Below are 18531 nucleotides of genomic sequence, written 5' to 3'. Positions count from 1 at the left end.
ATCGTTTGAAGTGGAAGGGACTCTTAAAGGCCATCTGGCCCCACTGCCCTACAGTGAACAAGGGCAGCCACAGCTCCATCAGGTGCTCAGAGCCATCCAGCCTGACCTTGGCTGGCTGCAGGGATGGAGCACCCAGGTGCTGCAGTGTGAAGGAAAACCCGCTGCTCGTTGGCTACAAGCAGACAGCTCTGTTTGTGACGGTCAGAACTCAGGACACCTTTCTGGCACTGGGGGCCCATTGCCACATATGGGCTGTTCAGCTTTGTACCCAGACAAGGCGGCTCAGGTCACACAGGGGCAGCCACAGCCAATTTGGACCCTGGGTGGACGCAGCACAGCTCCCAGGGCTGTATCTCACTGACCCACCTCTCACTTGGGCTCACGGACTCCGCTTTTAGACGTTGGCATTTCGCAGGAACAGCCAACTAACACACCCTGTTTTTTGTTAAGAACACACTTTTTTATTTTAAAAAAGATCTGTCATTTTTTCTCTCATTACAGACCTAAGTTTTTCTTGTTTTGATATGGGAACAGGCATGTTTCTGACTTCCCATCCAACCAGCAGCTCGAAGAAACTCCTCACAGAAGGGGCAGAGATAGGACAGATTTCTGAGATGCCATTTTCTTTGATTCCCAAAGAATTTATTTCAAGAGGGAGAGAGCTGCAGAAAGCACAGCCAGCAAGTAGCAGGGCTGGGCCCCGCTAAGCCTCGCAGACCCTTTCAAGTCGGTCTGAAAACCTTCTTGTTAATCACAGTAATTGTGTGAGAACCCATCAGGAAATTCTGAAACACTCTAACTGAAAGCTTGGCACCACAAACCCACCATCGCAGCTAAAAAACAGATTATGTCCATCCGGAGCGGTGGGAAAGTTTGGTTTGGGGCAGTGGGGGCAGAAATAAATATTTGCCTGCTCTGTTTTGTTTAAAGTAAAAACACACATACGTACGTGTGCAGTGCTTCCATTCCATGCTGCTCTTTGTATGCTGGGCTGAGGGCTCGCAGGGAGCCGGCTCCAGCACTGCCCAAAGCTGAGCTGTGCCTCTGGTGGGGCCGCATCCTGATGGCACTCGCAGGTAAACAAGCACAGCTCATTTCGTCCTGATCCTGGAGCTCTTGCCTCTCCATCAGCTCCAGGGGTTGGGGCTCAGAGCTTCTCCCACTCAGCAGGAACACGGCCACACGCTCCAGATAGGAGCCAGACTGTATCCCACACCAGCTGAAACCTCTTAGGTTCCTTTCAGTTTCTGAAGGGGGTCTATAAGAGAGAAGGGGACAGGCGCTTTAGCGGGGTCTATTGTGATAGGACAAGGGGAATGGTTTCATACTAACAGAGATTTCGATTGGATATAAAGAAGATGTTTTTTACAGTAGGTATAGTGAGGCGCTGGCACAGGCTGCCCAGAGAGATGGTGATTCCCCATCCCTGCAGACAGCAAGGTCCGGCTGGGCAGGCTGTGAGCAGCTGATGGAGCTGTGGTGTGCCTGCTCATCGCAGGGGGGTTGGATCAGATGGCATTTGAGGGTCCCTTCCAACTTAAAGGATTCTGTGATTCTATGATTCTTTGATTCTTATAGCAACAACACATTTACCACTGCTGAGTGCCACCACCAAGAGCAGAGCAGCAGTGGTGCTCACCCAGCTCATGAGCACCATTGTTTGGGTGGAGGGAGCCGACGGCTTTGACACAACGCCCGGCTGCTGGGAAAGGAGTGTGGCTGGATTTAGGTTCAATGTGGGACGAGGGCTTCTTCTTCCCACCCCTCAGAAGAACCGGAGAAGCCCAAGGTGAGCCGAGGGCACGGAACCCAATGGGGAGCAGTGCTGGAGGGAGGCCCAGGAGCGGGGTTACGGCTGAACATCACGTGCAGTGTAATTAATCTAAATTAGCTCCTACTTTATAGCGTTACCAGCCCGCAGTCGCAGCACGGGGTGATCTCCTTGCAAGTTCCCAGGCTGGGGCCGGGCCGTGCGCTGGGCGAGCTCCAAGCACGACGTCAGTGTGGGAAGTGGGGCAGTGACTCACCGGGTGCGTGCCGGCTGGGGGCGACGAGCCCATGGCCGGCCCTTTCCACGGCCCCGCTCCATCCATCTCCTGGTTAAGCAGCTGCCGGCAGGGGAGTTTCTCACGGAGCAGAAGGGGCCGTGCAGTAACCCCTGTGCCGATGGCCCGGATGTGCTGCAGGGCCGCAGGGATTTGGGGCTTTTCCTGCTGGCCGTGGTGTCAGACAGCTCGTGGCCGGGGATGGACTTGGGGAATGGGACAAGCGACGCATCCGGGGACAGGGTGTCCAGTTACCACACAGCTGCTTTACTCCATCCTTTGACTTTATTTTATATCCATATTTCTTCAATAGAATAGAATACAGCTTATTTTACAGAATGTATACAAACTATATCACAGTGCTTTACAGAGCAAAGCATGAAGTACATGGTAAAAACCAGGAGGAAAACGATGGGGTCCTCTGCATGGCCAAGCCCAGTGTTTTCCCTGCGGAAAATACTTGTCTCCCTACTCAGCCCACTTGAGAACTCCAGCTGCCAACATCCTGCCCCAAGGCGGACACCAAAGCACCTTCCCCTCCTCACTGGGCAGCTGGGGCTGCCTGCACTCAGCTCCCATTGTCTCACCTCCATTTTTCACAAGCAGGAAAGAGCAGCTGTCTCCTGAACATCATAATTATTCCCAAATTACTGCACACCAAAAGATAAAAAGAAGACAACTCATCCTTTTCTCCAAGGATGAGCCTTTTTTCCTTTTTTTCTTTTTCTTTTTTTTTCTGTGTGTGTGTAACACATGGGTGGCCCCAGGTAAATCACTGGGTTTGGCAGTCCACGTTTATGGAAGCAGTAAATCAATCACAGCTCTGCAGTAACAGAGCTAGGGCGGAACGTGGACCTGCCTCCTCTGATGGCCTCTTGTTTTGCAGCTGCTTTGTGAACACAGCTAGGAGAAGTGCTCAGAATCGTCACTCAAGACATTATGGGGTATTGTAAGTGATGGATTGATGACTGCTATGTTGCCCAGAGAGGTGGTGGGTGCCCAGTCCCTGCAGACAGCCAAGGTCAGGCTGACTGGGCTCTGAGTACCTGATGAAGCTGTGGGTGTCCCTGTTCATTGCAGGGCAGTGGGACCAGAACGGCCTTTAGGGCTCCTTTCCATCTCAAACGATTCTATGACTCCATGAGTGTGTCTCTAGGAAATAGCAGTGGAAGTACCAACACGGGGGAGGGCAGGGCTTTTTGGAGGTGCTGTTGCTGGGCCTCACACAGCAGTGGGGAGATAACGAGGAGAGACAGAGCGAGGGGGAGAAAAGATTACAGATGGATTCCCAAAGTAATCCTGTAGGAATCCTGGACAAACACACACCTATGCAAACACACCAACACACAGCAACAAAAGGAGGGTACTGGCTACGGCTTCCCGCGACGCCTGCCTCACTGCAAACATCCCACGGAGAACAGGGCGCCTGTTTTAAAATTATTTCTAATGAGTAATAAGAATAATAAAACACCCATTTTCCATTCTCTAAGCTAACGGAATATATGTATAAGTTCACGGCATCTGTACAGCAACGTCGTGCACAGAACACGTCTCCAAATATGGAAAGGTCGGGTTCCCTTCCTGAACGAGCAGAAGCGAACACACCCATGGCAGAACTGATGACAATGGGCAGAAAAAGAGGGCAGGAAAACCTGCAGGAATAAGTTTCTCTCTGTATCGCTTAACTTAGAAACATAGGTCAAACATACATTTGATGGGTAGGAAAAAGTATTAGTGGACAAGAAAACAGAGACCTTTGGGACTACTTCCCCTCCTCGTCCCTTTCACTCCAGTTCTCAAGCTACCACACGTCAATGAATCAAACTTTGACCTTAAAGCTTGCAGCAGCAGAATCAGCCAAACGCTTGAACTAAACATTGCTCATAAAAACCTATTTCGTTTTCTTAACTGCAAATTTTCCAACTGGGAAAGGAGCTTTAGGCCCCAGCACAGACTCAGCTTGTAGAAATAGAAGTTTCTCTAGTATCCCATCCCTAATAACCTGGAAAATATACAAACTTACACACGGAATTCTTTTCCAGGAGAAACCCAGCAGGATATTTGCTTAACCAGGAGGAATTCTCTACATCTAAACGATCCTTGAATGATCTCCTCATTTCTGACCACGCTTCCTGTAGTCCTTGAAAACACTTCAAGCACGATGGGATGATGTGTCTCTGCTGACCCTTGTGGCTGCTGTTCAGCGTTCCAGGAATTCCTTCTGACCAGGACCTGGAGCATCTGCTGCAGCACCACGGGACAAACCCACCTTGCCTGGGCTGCTGGGTCAAGTGCTACCATGAGGTCGTTCCAGCAGAAAAGGATCTCAGGCTCTGCCTGCTTAGCTGCACTTACCCAAACAACACAATAATAGTAATAAACACAATATGCCCATCTCGTTGTATATTTGTATGATATAGTTATAATCTCTGGAGCAGAGCAGCCACGGCCCAGTGAGCAAGCACAGAACAAGCCTGTGCAATAGCCTTGCAAACCAAATAAACTCATTGCTGAATGACGTAGCCATATTGGCAGAAGTTGATGAACTACAGCTTTGAACGTTTTCAAGAAGAGATTAAGTCTCTGGGATAGAAACATGTCTTGCCCAAACTAATTTTGCTTAGTTACTGCATGAGATTTTAGTTAACATTTGGAGCCCTCAGTACAGGAGAGACATAGATCTGTTGGAGCACGTCCAGAAAAGGGCCACAGAAATGCTCCAAGGGATGGAACACCTCCCTACAAGGACAGGCTGAGAGCTGGGGCTGTTCTGCCCTGAGAGAAGGCTCCAGAGGGACCTGAGAGCTGTCAGTAATTAGAGGAGGCTGTAAGAAAGAAGGGACAGACTCTTTAGCAGGGTCTGTTGTCAGAGGACAAGGGGAAACAGTTTCAAGCTAACAGAGGAGAGACTGGATACAAGGAAATAAGGAAGAAGTTTAAAATCAGGTGGTGAGGCACTGGCACAGGCTGCCCAGAGAGGTGGTGGTGCCCCATCTCTGGAGACAGCAAGGCCAGGCTGCACAGGCTCTGAGCACCTGGTGGAGCTGTGGGGTCCCTGTTCAGTGCAGGAGGGTTGGACCAGGTGGCCTTTAAGGGTCCCCTCCACCTCAAACAATTCTGTGATTCTATGAAACTGTTTAATAAATTAGCACTGGGGAGTCAACACAAAGCTTCTCTTTCAGAAGGTTATGAGTATAATTAAAAACCATTCAGACCCTGAATAGAAAAGGACTTTGGTGGCTGTGCCGTGGCCCTGTGGCTCAGTGCATCACAGCCATTGCTCCCGGCTCACCAAACAGCAGCCACTGCTCACACCATGGCGGCTGCATCTTCCCTACAAGCAAGCAGAAGATTACTGCCTTGAACTTACAAGGGAAGCTTTGCCTGTGGAAAATATCATCATTTAGGTTTCCATGTTGGTGGCATAACTGGAATATCTAAGTAATCGTGTGCGTGTTTCCTTGGACTACTTTTAAGATTACTGCATAAAAGGAAACGCTTTGAAGTTCTGGCAAAAACGAGAACTGGAACTGGTGGCTTTATATCCTGCTGGGCCTTGCAGGGCCCATAAGCATATATTTAGAGCTTTCAAGAAACGTTGCTACATCTGACTTCTTCCTTAAGAAGCAAGAAAGAGCAGGCAGCAGCTTTCTCCTCGTTTTGCTCCTAGCTGGCAGAGGTGCCTTTACGTGATGCTCTTCAAGCGTGCAATGATGGCTGGAAGGAGCTGGTAGTGCAAGACACACTCCTGTACGTTTTAATACAATTTTCATCATATCACAATGAAAAACATCACTCAATTCTGCAGAAGCAAAACAAAATGCAATGTAAAATAAAATTTCCTAGGATTTCACACTCATAATACTCTAAACAATGCTGATTCCTGTTCTAGCTGTGCAAAAAGATGCATTTTGAAGGGCACACAGAAGATCCTACTAAATGCCCACTCAATTAGGCCTTCTCCAGAAAGTGCTGTATGTAGATATAATGACCACTGAAGGGGTCTGGAACACGAAGCCCATATCCTGCCCATATCCTAAGGCAGTGATGCATCAAACATGTGCTGAAGCCCATAAAAATAAGTTAAAGGCTGTGTTGACAGACAGGATGAAGGGAAAATCTGTTTCTGGGATTAGTAGTTAAAAAAGGTCTTCCAGATTCTGGAGCAATCACAGGATGAGATTTCCAGATGGCTAACCAGGATCTCTGGAAGAGCAGAGAAGCGTGCATCCCTAACGCTACCAGGCACAGCAAGTTTTCTAGGTAAATGGCACCTCAAGGTGCTTCTGAGAACCTCTGCATAAAGGTGGCACCCAAAACATTAAGCCAATGAGGCTAGGCTCTCCAAAACTAGTCAAAATCTCTTTACATATGTTGTTCCTCAGATTTCAGCCTAAAACTTGGGTATTAGAGTCAGGGAAACATGGCAGAAATGATAAAAAGCAAATCTGTGTCCTGCTCCCAACCCTTGGCAGGGCCAGGTGCCAGGCTGAGGGGTCAGTCCATCAGCATTTCCCCACTCAGCTGATAGCTCAGCAGTGCTGCAAGCTGCAGCAAGGAAAAGGTAACAACCAGATGACAGAAATCAGGAATCCAACCCAAAAGCGAGTGAGACAGAGCTGGCTTAAAGCCAGAGAGAAATGGCAACATCAATACAATGTTCTGTCCATCCACAGGCAGGACAAGTGAAGCTGCTTCCTGATTCAGTGTAAGGCTGGATGGGCTCTGAGCACCTGGTGGAGCTGTAGGAGTCCCTGTTCATTGCAGGCAGATGGACCAGATGGCCTTTAAGGGTCCTTTCCAACTTAAACCGTTCTATGATTCCGTGATGCTCATCCAGGCACAGAGGCAGGCACTGGGAAATGAGAATTGCCTCCATTTCTCTCGTGACAATTCACTAGATACGTGTTCCTTTTGGCACAGGAAATCCAGGTGAGGAGAAAACAGGGCTTTCTCTCTCCAGCAGACAGAAGGATTGGAGAGCTTTAGAAGTTGAATGACAAGCTGTAGAGCAGATGTTCACCCCTGGCAGCAGTTACAGCCAGCATATCATTTTGCTTTTCAAGCTCTGGCCAGAAAGGGTGCATATTTCCTACACTCTGAGCTACGCAGAAGAGACTAAACCTGAATGCAGTGATATTTCCTAATAGACATCAGCAAACTTTTCTCCGGTAGGAAACCAAGTGCTTCCCCAACAGCTCATCAGAGCCCCGAGCAGCACTGCTCCGAATGACTAACACTGAATCACTGCAGGCAGACAGCGGTTACTGGAGCTTTATGGTTCAGGCATCATTTACAAAAGGCTTCTGGAGAAGTGCAAAAACAGATTTCTGGAGGAAGGCTGAAAAAGACAACAGAGCTGTGCTTTGCCCAGCACTTCCCGGCAGGCTGCAAGCACCAATTTACACGTGGTTGGAAAAAAAAAAAATAATAACAAATAAAGTGAATGGTTTTGCTAATAAATTATAAGTTGATGACCAGAGCTGATCTGGCTCAGGACACAGCATCTCTCCAACATGCACATGTGAAGATGAATCACATGCCTCATGAGGACATCCTTCTTAACATTTGTTCTCCCAGAACTGTTTAAGATTCCCATGCTGCAATGATGATGTCATTATTTACAGTAATAAAGGTAATATTGCTCAGATTAGACCTAAGGAAGCAGTCCCTTCCCTCGTAGAGCTTAGCAACCACATTAATTTTCTTACCAGGTAGGAGCGTAGGAACTCAGCGGGGTATAAATGGAAACATAGGGGAGAAAAAAAGTGCAGAAGTGACCAGAAACACACACTTGACACATACTTTTCTCATTCCTAGAAAACTGGCTACGTTGAAAGTGATGTAGTTCTCATTGCTCTCCCTCTGTCCATATGAGGGAGATCAAACTTCCGCATAGGAGAGCTGCAACTGGAAAGCATTGCCGTTATACGCAGCACGACTAGCTTGTTCTCTAACACCAAGCATGCACACAGCCTCCCCTCCCCCCCAGCTTACATTGTAGGCCAGTTTGGACAGTCAGAGAAAACTCTCCTTCCGTATGTTCGGGATGTTAAGATTTCACCCTCCTTGCAGCAGGAAAACAAAGTCATCTTCTTTGCAATGCCACGGCACCGAGCACACACACAGCACTGAAAGAGTAATGCATGAACTGATCTCTGCCATTGCTGAACACTGCAGTGATCCCGGAGCAGCCGTGGTCCTGTCATGTCTGCAGATGCTCTGTTAAGGACTCCCGGGGCATAGAGCAATTACTAGGGTTTGTTTCTGCTTTCCAGGAGCAGTTCTGTTTAGGAGAGAATAGAAAGGGATTACTTTTACCTTATAGTTTGGACTTACTGGGTGTGAATTGAGCGTGTCTTCCCACAGATAGATTGCTGTAATGGCTGAAGTCACAGTGGGGTCAACGGGGCTCCTCCTGGGCAGTGCACCCAGCCCTAAGGGCTAACGAGGGCAGAAATTAGGGCCCAATTAGCAGCACAACAGGGCTCACGTCCATACAACCGCTGTGCTCAGGCCACACACCGCGGCCTTTCCAAAGCTCTGTCCTTTTGTTTTGGGGTGGTTTGGTTTGTTGGTTTGGTTTTGCTTTAAGACTGCAGTACTGACATCTGATTCTGGTAAAAATAACAAACCATCTCATTTCATTTTATATTGGATTTACATTACAACAGTGCTGTAAACTGCATCCTCTGAGTCTGTAGGGCTGCAGGAAGTCTCTATAAGGCATTTTCCATGTGCACAGAGAAGAAACCATTTAAGCGAAGATAATTTTTTCCATATGCATTCTGTACATTGTTATATAGCAGAGAACGAGACAAAACACAACGGGAACAAAGATCCTTTGAAGTTTTCAAAACAATCTTTGTCTGTCGCGACTGCGGGTCGGCCGAAGCGAAGCCCCGGGGGTGAGGCAGTGCAGGAGGAGGAGGCAGCAGAGTGGCTCACACTGCACACAGCGGTCGGCCAACGCGATGCTGCATGGAGGATGTGACCAACACCCAACGGTCTCCATTCGGAGATCGCTGCACCCTCACCACCATCCCCTGGGAGCATCCCTCAGGTGGCTGCAGCAGCACATCACCTGGCACTGCCACCACAGATGGGACCAGCAGGACGGGACTGAGGAAATAGGAGTGTTCCTGTGACGCCTGCAGAGCGCTTCTCTCCTCCGGAGCAAAGCCCAGGAGCACCCCCACCTCTGCACCAAACCCTGCCCTTCCCAATGCCTCTCCCCCAGGCATTCTGTGGGAATTTCCCCAAATGCAGTTTCTCCCCCATTTCCTTCCTCTCAGGACACCTGGAGCTTCCTCCTATAGCAATCTCTGCTGCCCCAGCAGTGACCGAGGCCAAGACCCAGCTGTGTTCCCAGGCCCTCGGCTCAGCCTCTGCAGCTCTGGAACCACCACACCAACAGCACAGGGCTGCCAGGCCGATACAGTCGGAGACAACACAGCCATGGATGTGAGGGCTTCAGCGTGTTGCAATGACAGGTAGCTTAGTTCAGCAAAACCAGCCTGACGCACTTGAAGAAAAACAGAATCAGCAGCATCTGGCAGGGATTCTCCAGAAAGCTGCAGGGGAAGGATTTTCCACAATGAAATGTGTGATGAAACACATTTGAAGTCAGTGTTTGACAGCCCAAGCTGTCAGTGAGAGCTCCTTGCAGAACAGTCAGTTTTACACACAATGGGCAGGGCAGCACCTAAACAGAAGAAGGAAAAACATCCTTTCCAGCTTCAGTATTGCTGTAAAAGTTACTGAGAGGCAACCAACATATTTGGGATGTTCTCTGAGCTTCCCCCTGCAAATGAAGAGATGCTCAGCCAAGATCAGCACAGCTCCAGCATCCCTCTTCCGACATACGGAACTATTAAAGCTTGACATGCTTTTAGTTTTCCCTGAACCCATCCCATTAAAATGGTATTGAGAAGCAGAGCTTCATTCTGACCAACTGCACAGGTACTTCATGCAATGCTCTGCTGCACCAAGCTGCTGCTGCTATGGTGCACACCCGATTCAAAAAGCCACGTGAATACACAGCCTAGGTGCCCAGACACATTCCTGCAGGCCAGGAGCTGTGTTCAGACACAGAGCACACAGCATGAGCTCTGCCAGAAGCCCACCCCAAAACCCAACTGCAGGATGTAAAACTGTGCTTTTCGTCAATATGCTGATGTTCAAAGCACGATCGCTGCTCACTGCTGAGGTTCCGATATCCCACCCTGCATGCTTGGATAGTCTGGAGCAGACATCATTGCATTTACTGAACCAACCTCAGATCCCACTTCTCCGACCCACCAGCACATCACATCACCCCAGCCTGCAGCACGAGCCGCACGAGTGCAACGCAGACACCAGCAAGGCCACTGCGTCTGATGGCTGCAGGCTGCTGTGACACAAAGGAGGGGAAGGAACAGCTGCCACGAGGGAGAAGCACTCCTCTGGCTGCCAGGACCTCTGAAAACACCACGGTGGGCCTGGGCCGCTTTTGGGTGGTGAACTACCTGCGTGCACGTTCTGCACAGCCACAGGCAGCGGAAGGACTGGCCTTCCATTTTTCACATTCCAAGAGTGCTCTTTTCACCTTCTTTCAGCTTTATTATTCAGAAGGAGGAAGGGTGAGGTGGTGATGTTCCCAACCAGCGTTCACAGGATGTGACTGCACCGTGACTCATCGGCCCCTTTCACCCCATCAGAGACAGCCGCTGGCATGGCTCAGCACTGCCAGCACTGCTACTCATCAAGATGAGCAGCCTTGCAAGTTCGCCCTGCAGACTGCAACCTTCCCGTTACAGAGCTGCAGCTTCATACTTTCACACCACAAAAGGGTAGAAGATTTCCATCGTGCTCAAAGTCTCAAAAATAAAACCCAGCATAGCAGCTTCCCCACGAAATGCCCCAGCCAGCAGCATCTAGCCAGCCCTGAGCCCTGCTTGGAGTATGTGAAATAAAGAAGAAACATTAACCATCTAATTGCAAAATATACCTTATCACCCAGTAACCAATCTTTATTTGTTAGAACGAGAACTTACCATGCTTTAGTAATCTTCAGCGTGAAATGTTTTTCATGGCAACTGGAGCCCATCTATGTTAAATGAAGGACATTAACACCACGTTACACGAGAAGAACTGAGATGGTTCTGAGAGAGATCTCTGCTGGCACTGTGGCTGCATCCTCCGTCCTGACACAGACCGCAGCTCCGTCACACGCTGCGTGCCCAGCTGAGGGCAGCCAGCAGCAGAGCACTGCCACAGCAGTGCAGATCCCACACATCTGATAAAGCAGAGAAGGGATGCTGGGCTGCTGCAGCACGCGGTGCCATGGCAGCAAAGGCACAGCACACAGCTGCCCCGACCTGCACGTGCACCAAGCGTGAGTGATGCTGCTCTGCGCTCACCGCCGTGCCAGTACAACAAGCCACGAAGCAGGGAAACATCTGAGCAGTACATTTCTATTGCTGAGCCCTGCTGCACAGCTACATTCTGCAACACAGAGTGCCAATCAGCCATCACTGCTGCGTGCCTGAGGGCAGCTCTGACAGCAGTGCCTTGGCACACAACGTCAGGGCATGGCAGCAGAGGCTGAGCATTCCCACAGTATCTCATTTCAGGCTGTTGCTCTGTGACAGAGGGCAGCAGAGGGGCAGTCTGACAGAACAGCATCTGCAGGAAAGGTGTCAAACTGAATTCTTCCAGGTGGGAACAAGTGGCACCTGCTGACATCCACCGACTTGCTGAGCGCTTATGGAGGCCAAGCGGTGAGAACAGCGAGGACAGGTGGTGCCAACACCAACACACCTGGTAGAACAGGCAAGTGTTAACGCTCAGCTTAGCTTTCAATAAAGAAACAGAAGTCACCCAGAGATGCATCAGAGCACAGCCCAGGGCCAGGCCAACAGCACGGGCCCACGCACGGAGCGCTCCTTCCCTGCGGCCCCAGAGCCAAGGCCTGCAGTGCTGCTGGGACAGTGCATGGCTCTGAGGTTTGGGGTCTGGCTGAATGAAAGACTATGCACAATGCAGATCAGCTTGCTGGGCTGTTGTAGATTTATTCTTGTCTATTTATTTTTTTTAACCATTTATTCATCCCAAAAGACATATTGCATATTTGGAACATTTTAAATAAGAGCTGTTATATCCTTCCAGACAAGTATTTGTGGCACATCAAAACTGATGACATATCCAAAAGAAGTATTTTCCAGAGTGAAAACCTCTAACAAGAAATATACAAATAGAATATAAACTTAATGACTTAGCGCAAAAAGATTTAAATAACTCCATTCCATACCAAAGCTCTCATTTCAACACCCATAGTACACGTGTGGTGCTCCTAAAAGAAGAAATCCCCATCAAAGGGCACTGAAAGAAACAAGAGCCAAATGATCTCATCTCAGTGCTACCCTTCCTTCTCACGGTTCCAAGTGACCACCACCTACCAGCACACACAGCACAGCCTCCACCAGCAGTTACACACACACACACACCTGTGCAGCAGAAACGTTTCACTTCCAGCACTGGAAACAACAGTGAGCAAAACTCAATGGGCTGAAAAATTTGGACCTGATTTGGGATTAGAAAATGCTTTGGAGAGGAAAGTGGCAGTAATGGGCAAAAGCAACTTCTCAAGAAGTGTGTTGGTGTTGCTGTTCCACATCTTCTGTAAGTCATCTCACAGTTCAATAGAAACAATCACTGCACTATCACTGCTGCTAATAATCCAGATTTAAAAATAGCTGACATTAAAAAAAAACCAACGAACTTAAGCAATGCAATCATCCTATGAGCATTTTCCTGTCTGTGCTGCAAGGGTTCTGGTTTTAGCTGGCTAAAATTCAACAGTTTTTGATAAAAAATGTAGAAAAGCTTCAGCAGTCAGTGCTGTTCAAATCTTAGGGGTGAAAAAAGCCAACAACCCCATAGGGGTGAAGGGGTAAGCAATAATGGGATGGGGCTCCTGCCCTGTACTGCCCATCTGCAGCCCTTACTGCTGAGCAGTACTCCAAGGTCAGATACCACAGGGCCACACCGATGTGAGGAATGCAGACTTGATCCACGAGATTAAAATCCAAATGCTAGAAGTCCATGAATAGCAGAAAGGTGCTGGGGATGTGTGAGATGGCCAAACAGGACCATCAGAGCAGGACACAAAACTTCTTGTTTACACGATGTCAGTAAGGTCACTACTGTAAGAGCACGTTCTGTTCTGACATCCAAAAAAAGAACATTCGCAAAACTAGAAAAATTTAGAAGTCGTCAGCAAAAGCTAGAGGGATGAAAGAAAAACGTTAAGAAGCTCAATCCATTCCTACAAAATAGGATTAAGAAGTACTTTGATCCCAGTGTGTGAAATCCCTGGATCGGGGCAACGCCTGCAGTAGCAGAACATCCTTCAGAAGGACTGGCATTGCAGTCTAATGGAGGGGAGCCAAGACTAGATGAATTCAAACAGCAAATAATGATTATTATTTTTGAAACAAGAGTCCAGTAACTGCTTGGTGACTTACCTAGACAGGCGAACAGAATCACAGAATCGTAGGGGTTGGAAGGGACCTCCAGAGATCCTCGAGTCCAACCCCCCTGCCAAAGCAGGATCCCTACACCAGGTCACACAAGTAGGCATCCAGGCAGGTCTTGAATATCTCCAGAGAAGGAGACTCCACAACCTCCCTGGGCAGCCTGTTCCAGTGCTCCGTCACCTCACCTAAAGAAGTTCTTGCGCACATTGGTGCCGAACTTCCTGTGCTGCAGTTTCTGGCCATTTCCCCTTGTCCTGTCTCCACACACTGCTGAAAACAGTCTGGCCTCACTACTCTGCCCCCCACACCTAAGATATTTATAGACCTGGATCAGGTCCCCTCTCAGTCTTCTCAAGGCTAAACAGACCCAGCTCACTCAGCCTTTCTTCATAGGGGAGATGCTCCAGGCCCTTCACCATCTTTGTGGCCCTCCACTGGACTCTTTCCAAGAGATGCCTGTCTTTTTTGTACTGGGGAGCCCAGAACTGGACACAGTACTCCAGATGAGGACAATTTTTTTCCTGAAGTTCTTAAATAAAGGTTTCCTTGCTTCTAAAATACATGTTATTTGACATTATGCTTTTCTGATGTTAAAAGCGATCAGTAAAGTTTCATGATTGTGACACCCAGATCAGAAATGCAACACACTTTCCCTACACCTATGCAAATAAACAGAAATCAGCCTCAGGGAGCCACCACCACCAAAGCTTTTGTTTCAACAGCTGATTTGCTCCCACATTTTAGGCCAAATTATGCCAGCACCTGGTTTTTAAAGCAGCAATGGGTGCAGCCCTCTCCAAGCAGAAGATGCTGGCTCTGCGAGCAAACGTTTGCTCACTGATCTGTATTTGGCACAAAGGAAAAAAGGCAGGAAGGCTGGAAGAGCAGAAACACCACAGCCCCATTCCTGCCATGGGAGGAAGGAAGGAGCTGTGTGTCCATAAGCACACACACAATGGGAGAAGTAAAACAGCTGGACTGAGGAATTCGGTGCAGTTGTTTGCTGGAAACAATCACTTTTCAAACAAATCCAGAGGCATACAGAAGAGGAACATGGAGAGAGAGGGATATGGCTTCTAATTCCTTCCTATATCCTATCACTATATTAATGAAGTCTCAAAATCTTGAAATGAGTTGCTATGGTACACGAAAACCCAGAGGGAATAAAGGCCACAGGTGGGATCTGGCCAGCCTCAGTGCACAGCTGCAGCACATTCATCAGAGAAGATTCAAGCTGAAGAAATGACTCTTGCAAGTGGCAGAACCACACAGATTAAGGCAGGAGACATTCAAAATGTTATGTAAAGTGCACTGAAAATGTGAGCAGATCATCTACTTCGGAAGACTTGATTAAAAATCCTCAAAACTTAAGAATATATTCCAGAAATGCATGCACAGATGATTCCTTTTGCCTCAGCCATCAGTCATTTGATACCAAATCTAAGACTGCTTTGTAAGAGAACTTTGCAATGCATTGTGCAGGTTCACAATTCTCCATTTAGCACCAAAACACCCAGAGTCTGGAAGAAAAGTCAGGCCAAGGTTTTGGGAAACATCTTTAGTTCATCTGCAAGGAGTAGCAAGGTTACACTGCATTCTTTATGTTATAAATAGGAGGCTTGCTGCTGCAGTTGTCCCCAAAAGTCAGTAGAATTTCTATTGAACGAAAATCGAAGGAAAAAAAAAAATAAGTGCTTCAGTCAAAACTTCAGAACAAGTGTACAGATATTACATTAGTCTTCCAAATTCATCTAGTAACTAACAATTCTCAGACTTTCTTACTATAAAAAGCTTTTAAAACTTCAAGGTTGAGTGCAAGCTGAGAGCACTTATTTTACAAGAACATTCAGAGCACCTGAAATGCTTTGTCAAAAGCTGCTCTTGAAGTATCTGCAAGGCTTAGCTCATCCAGCCTCACAATTTAAAAAGAAAACCTAAATCTGAATGTCGAAGAGCACAGATATTTACCATAACAAACACAAGGAAAAACAGCTGAGATGTTTGTGGATAGAGTGCCTACAGAACTTCGGTGTCAAAGCACTGGAGAAAGGGAACCTCCCGTTCTCCAACCATCACCCAGGGATTCCCAAAAACAGTGAACTGTGCATTTTAGTTGATTCCTGATAACTTTGAACATGCAAATGTCAATAACTCCTGGGAAAGGCACAGTATTAGGGATACACAGGAATACTCGTAAGCATGAACACCATGCAATGTGTATTATGCATTCTGTGTATGCAATATAAATATGCACACATGCACATAATTAAATCTTTCTCCTTTAATACATCCACGTTGGGTCTCAAATTTCAGCTCTCTGATGCACTAAAGATTTCTCAAAACGCAGCATTTGTCTTTAATACAAACTCAATCCTACGTCCCAGGCAGCGCAGCTCAGCGTGGGGCACCCAGCGGCTGTGGGCTCCCCAGGGCTGGTCCCAAGGAGCTCACACCCCTTCCCACCACCAGCCCCAGGGCTCGGCAGGCTGTGCTGCTGGCCTCTGCTCCACCTCCTCACACCACATCTACGTGCTACCAGCAGGGAGGAGGGAAGAGAATCAACTGCAAAAGGAACAGTGGCTGCAGGAGGGACAAACGGGGAGCTGGGGTGCTAAAACCCAGGAAGGCAGCAGCAGGCTCCCTTCCCCCTGAAGGGCTTTCCAAATCCACTGCTCCTCCGAGCTCATGACCTCGGCCTCAGGCACAATCCAGCTTTCAGCTGTAATCACTATTAGTTTCTCCCCAGCAGTCATGTTCCCAAGTTCTTCATGGCCCTCTCCTCCCCCCTTTCTTTCCGAAAGTCACAGAGAGGAGAGAGATCAGTTAGACAAAAACTTAAACCAGTGCAAATGTGAAACACAATGTAAAAAAAAAAAAAAAAGGTTTTTTGTATTACTGAACATGCTGCAGACATTGTGCCTAGTAATTATGGCAATATCTAGCACAAAAGAAACTTAGCATGAGTCTACTGTTTTTTCAAATGAGATCCAACTCAAACATGCATAGGGAGAGTAAAGTTATTTTATTAAATCATGCACATCACGTGTGTTAGTGCAAATAGTTTAATCTGTACTCCAGAAATTCTATTGTATTTTTATATCTTTACAAAATAGATTTAAAACAATTATTTACTTTAAAAAATGTAATTCTGAAGGTAAGCATTTCAGAACAATATTTGCAATAACCTATATACAAGAGGTACTGAGTACCACTGGCATACGAGTGTTCTGTGGTTGGGTGGCTTCCTGCAACTGAAAGTGATGAAATGAACGAACTAAATGACAATATTTTCTACAAGTCACTTGTGGACTATTTTTGCCATTACTAGTAATCCTCCCCAAAGAAAATCCCGTGTAACTTAAGACAGAACCTTTAATTAAAGGACAATGACCCTCAAAACCTTACAAGGTAAGTTATATACTAGATTTCTATTTAAATATTTAAACTACCTGTCGATTGCCATACAATTGTTTAAAGCCAATTTAATTGCTGAGATTATTACCTCCCTGTTTTGAAGTTTCCCTTAGCAAAGCCATTTTACTTTACCATTCTTCAGTATATTGTTTAAGTCTTTAATAAACTTTTTTGACAGAACTGTTGAGCTGAACAGAATAACTATAGTCTACATTTAATTCAGCACTATCTACAGTGATTCCCACCAAAAGTCAGCAAACAGCAACAGTTATAGTACTTTGATAAGGAAAAGAAACTTTGTAATGGGGACCACTGCATCATACTTACAGCCATGTGATGAGGATGCACAAAGTTCTACTACCAAATTAAAATCATCTTCAATTGACCCGTACATCACCAGAGATGATTCCAATTTTGTAGCATTTTATGCAACTTAGAATATTATCAGCTAATCACGATGTACTGTAGCAGTTCTCATAATGAAGTTACATCAATAAAAGCTTATTTAAAGAGCTTCCCCAGCTCAGTCAGAAAGTATCAAATGACTGAAAAAATAAATTGATACAATGTGATATGTGAAAAAGTATTCATACTTTTAAAGAACGCACCTCTTTAAATATATGAAATTTAATAAATTACATTCAAAGTAAAGTTAATGTAAGTTGAATCACTGCACTATGTCCATCAAATGACCAAGTATTTGCTCCCAGAAATACCTCAGTTCACTCAGGAACACACACATGCTTACACTCGCACACACTAAATACTCTAGGCTGGTCTCCACCATCAATATCTATCTCTTTTAAGGCTGGACATTTTTTTCCCCCCCCAAAATCATTAATAAAAGAATCCTTATCAAAGAAAAATATGTTTCCTTCAAAAGGAGTGGTAAGAAGTTTTCTTAAGCCTTGTTCCCAACAGCTCAGTGACTAACAGCAAGTAAAATGGCGTACTAGTTTTAAAGAACATCACACTGCAAGGCACTGAGCACACTGCATCTGTTTGCCAAGCTTCTGTATGGTTACTTGGCTTGGGTGTCCAAAATCCAGCGTGTGTTTTTCCTTTTAAATCTGGCAATCAGATTCTAAAGTACGTGCCCACAAACCTAGCCATTATAAATAATTTGGTACCAAGAAGTCTACTTTAGGCCACCGTTGTAGTATTCAGAATCCCAACAAACTAATTTAAAACTTGCATGAAATTGTAAGCAAAAATATTGCTCACAGTATGATGAATCACAATTTTATTCCCTCTTTATAGACAGATACATTTTATACAGTTTAAAGCAAATGACCCTACTGCTGTTCTCACGCAGAGCTGTGCTGTATTAAGAGGTTAAAAAAAAAAAAAAAAAAAGGAAGAGAATTAATCTGTTTTCCCTCAGTATATGAATGTTGCCAGCTTCTAAAGGGAGGACGGTGTATGGATTCAACAACAGTTCTCATGGAGAAGCTCTGGTTAGGCCTGGGTACAGCACCACGGCTGTCACAGCAACCAAAGCTGCCATCACAGGCATCCAAGGCCATTGTCTCTGTGTGGAGAGAAAAAAAAAA

At 46.7% G+C, this 18531-nt stretch overlaps 1 protein-coding gene across 18 annotated transcripts in view; it reads right to left on the bottom strand.

Annotated features, from left to right (window-relative positions):
- Window positions 1–9724: 9724 nt before the first annotated feature.
- Window positions 9725–18531, bottom strand: part of SLMAP (sarcolemma associated protein) — an 84852-nt gene continuing 76045 nt past the window's right edge. For 11 of the 18 annotated variants that reach the window (XM_031607978.2, XM_031607997.2, XM_031608003.2 and 8 more), the window contains one exon: window positions 9735–18509. In XM_031607978.2, coding sequence (XP_031463838.1) covers window positions 18420–18509 — 90 coding nt within the window. In that variant the 3' untranslated portion in view covers window positions 9735–18419. Of the gene's footprint in view, window positions 18510–18531 lie in introns of all 18 variants that reach the window. The other 7 variants (XM_031607988.2, XM_090148190.1, XM_090148191.1 and 4 more) reach the window with 3 other exon arrangements.

The sequence above is a fragment of the Phasianus colchicus genome, chromosome 11 (genome assembly GCF_987193195.1).
Source record: "Phasianus colchicus chromosome 11, bPhaCol1.hap1.1, whole genome shotgun sequence".
In the NCBI taxonomy this organism is placed as follows: domain Eukaryota; kingdom Metazoa; phylum Chordata; class Aves; order Galliformes; family Phasianidae; genus Phasianus; species Phasianus colchicus.
Note: the sequence above shows the minus strand (reverse complement) of the source record. Positions and strands in the feature narration are given on the sequence as shown.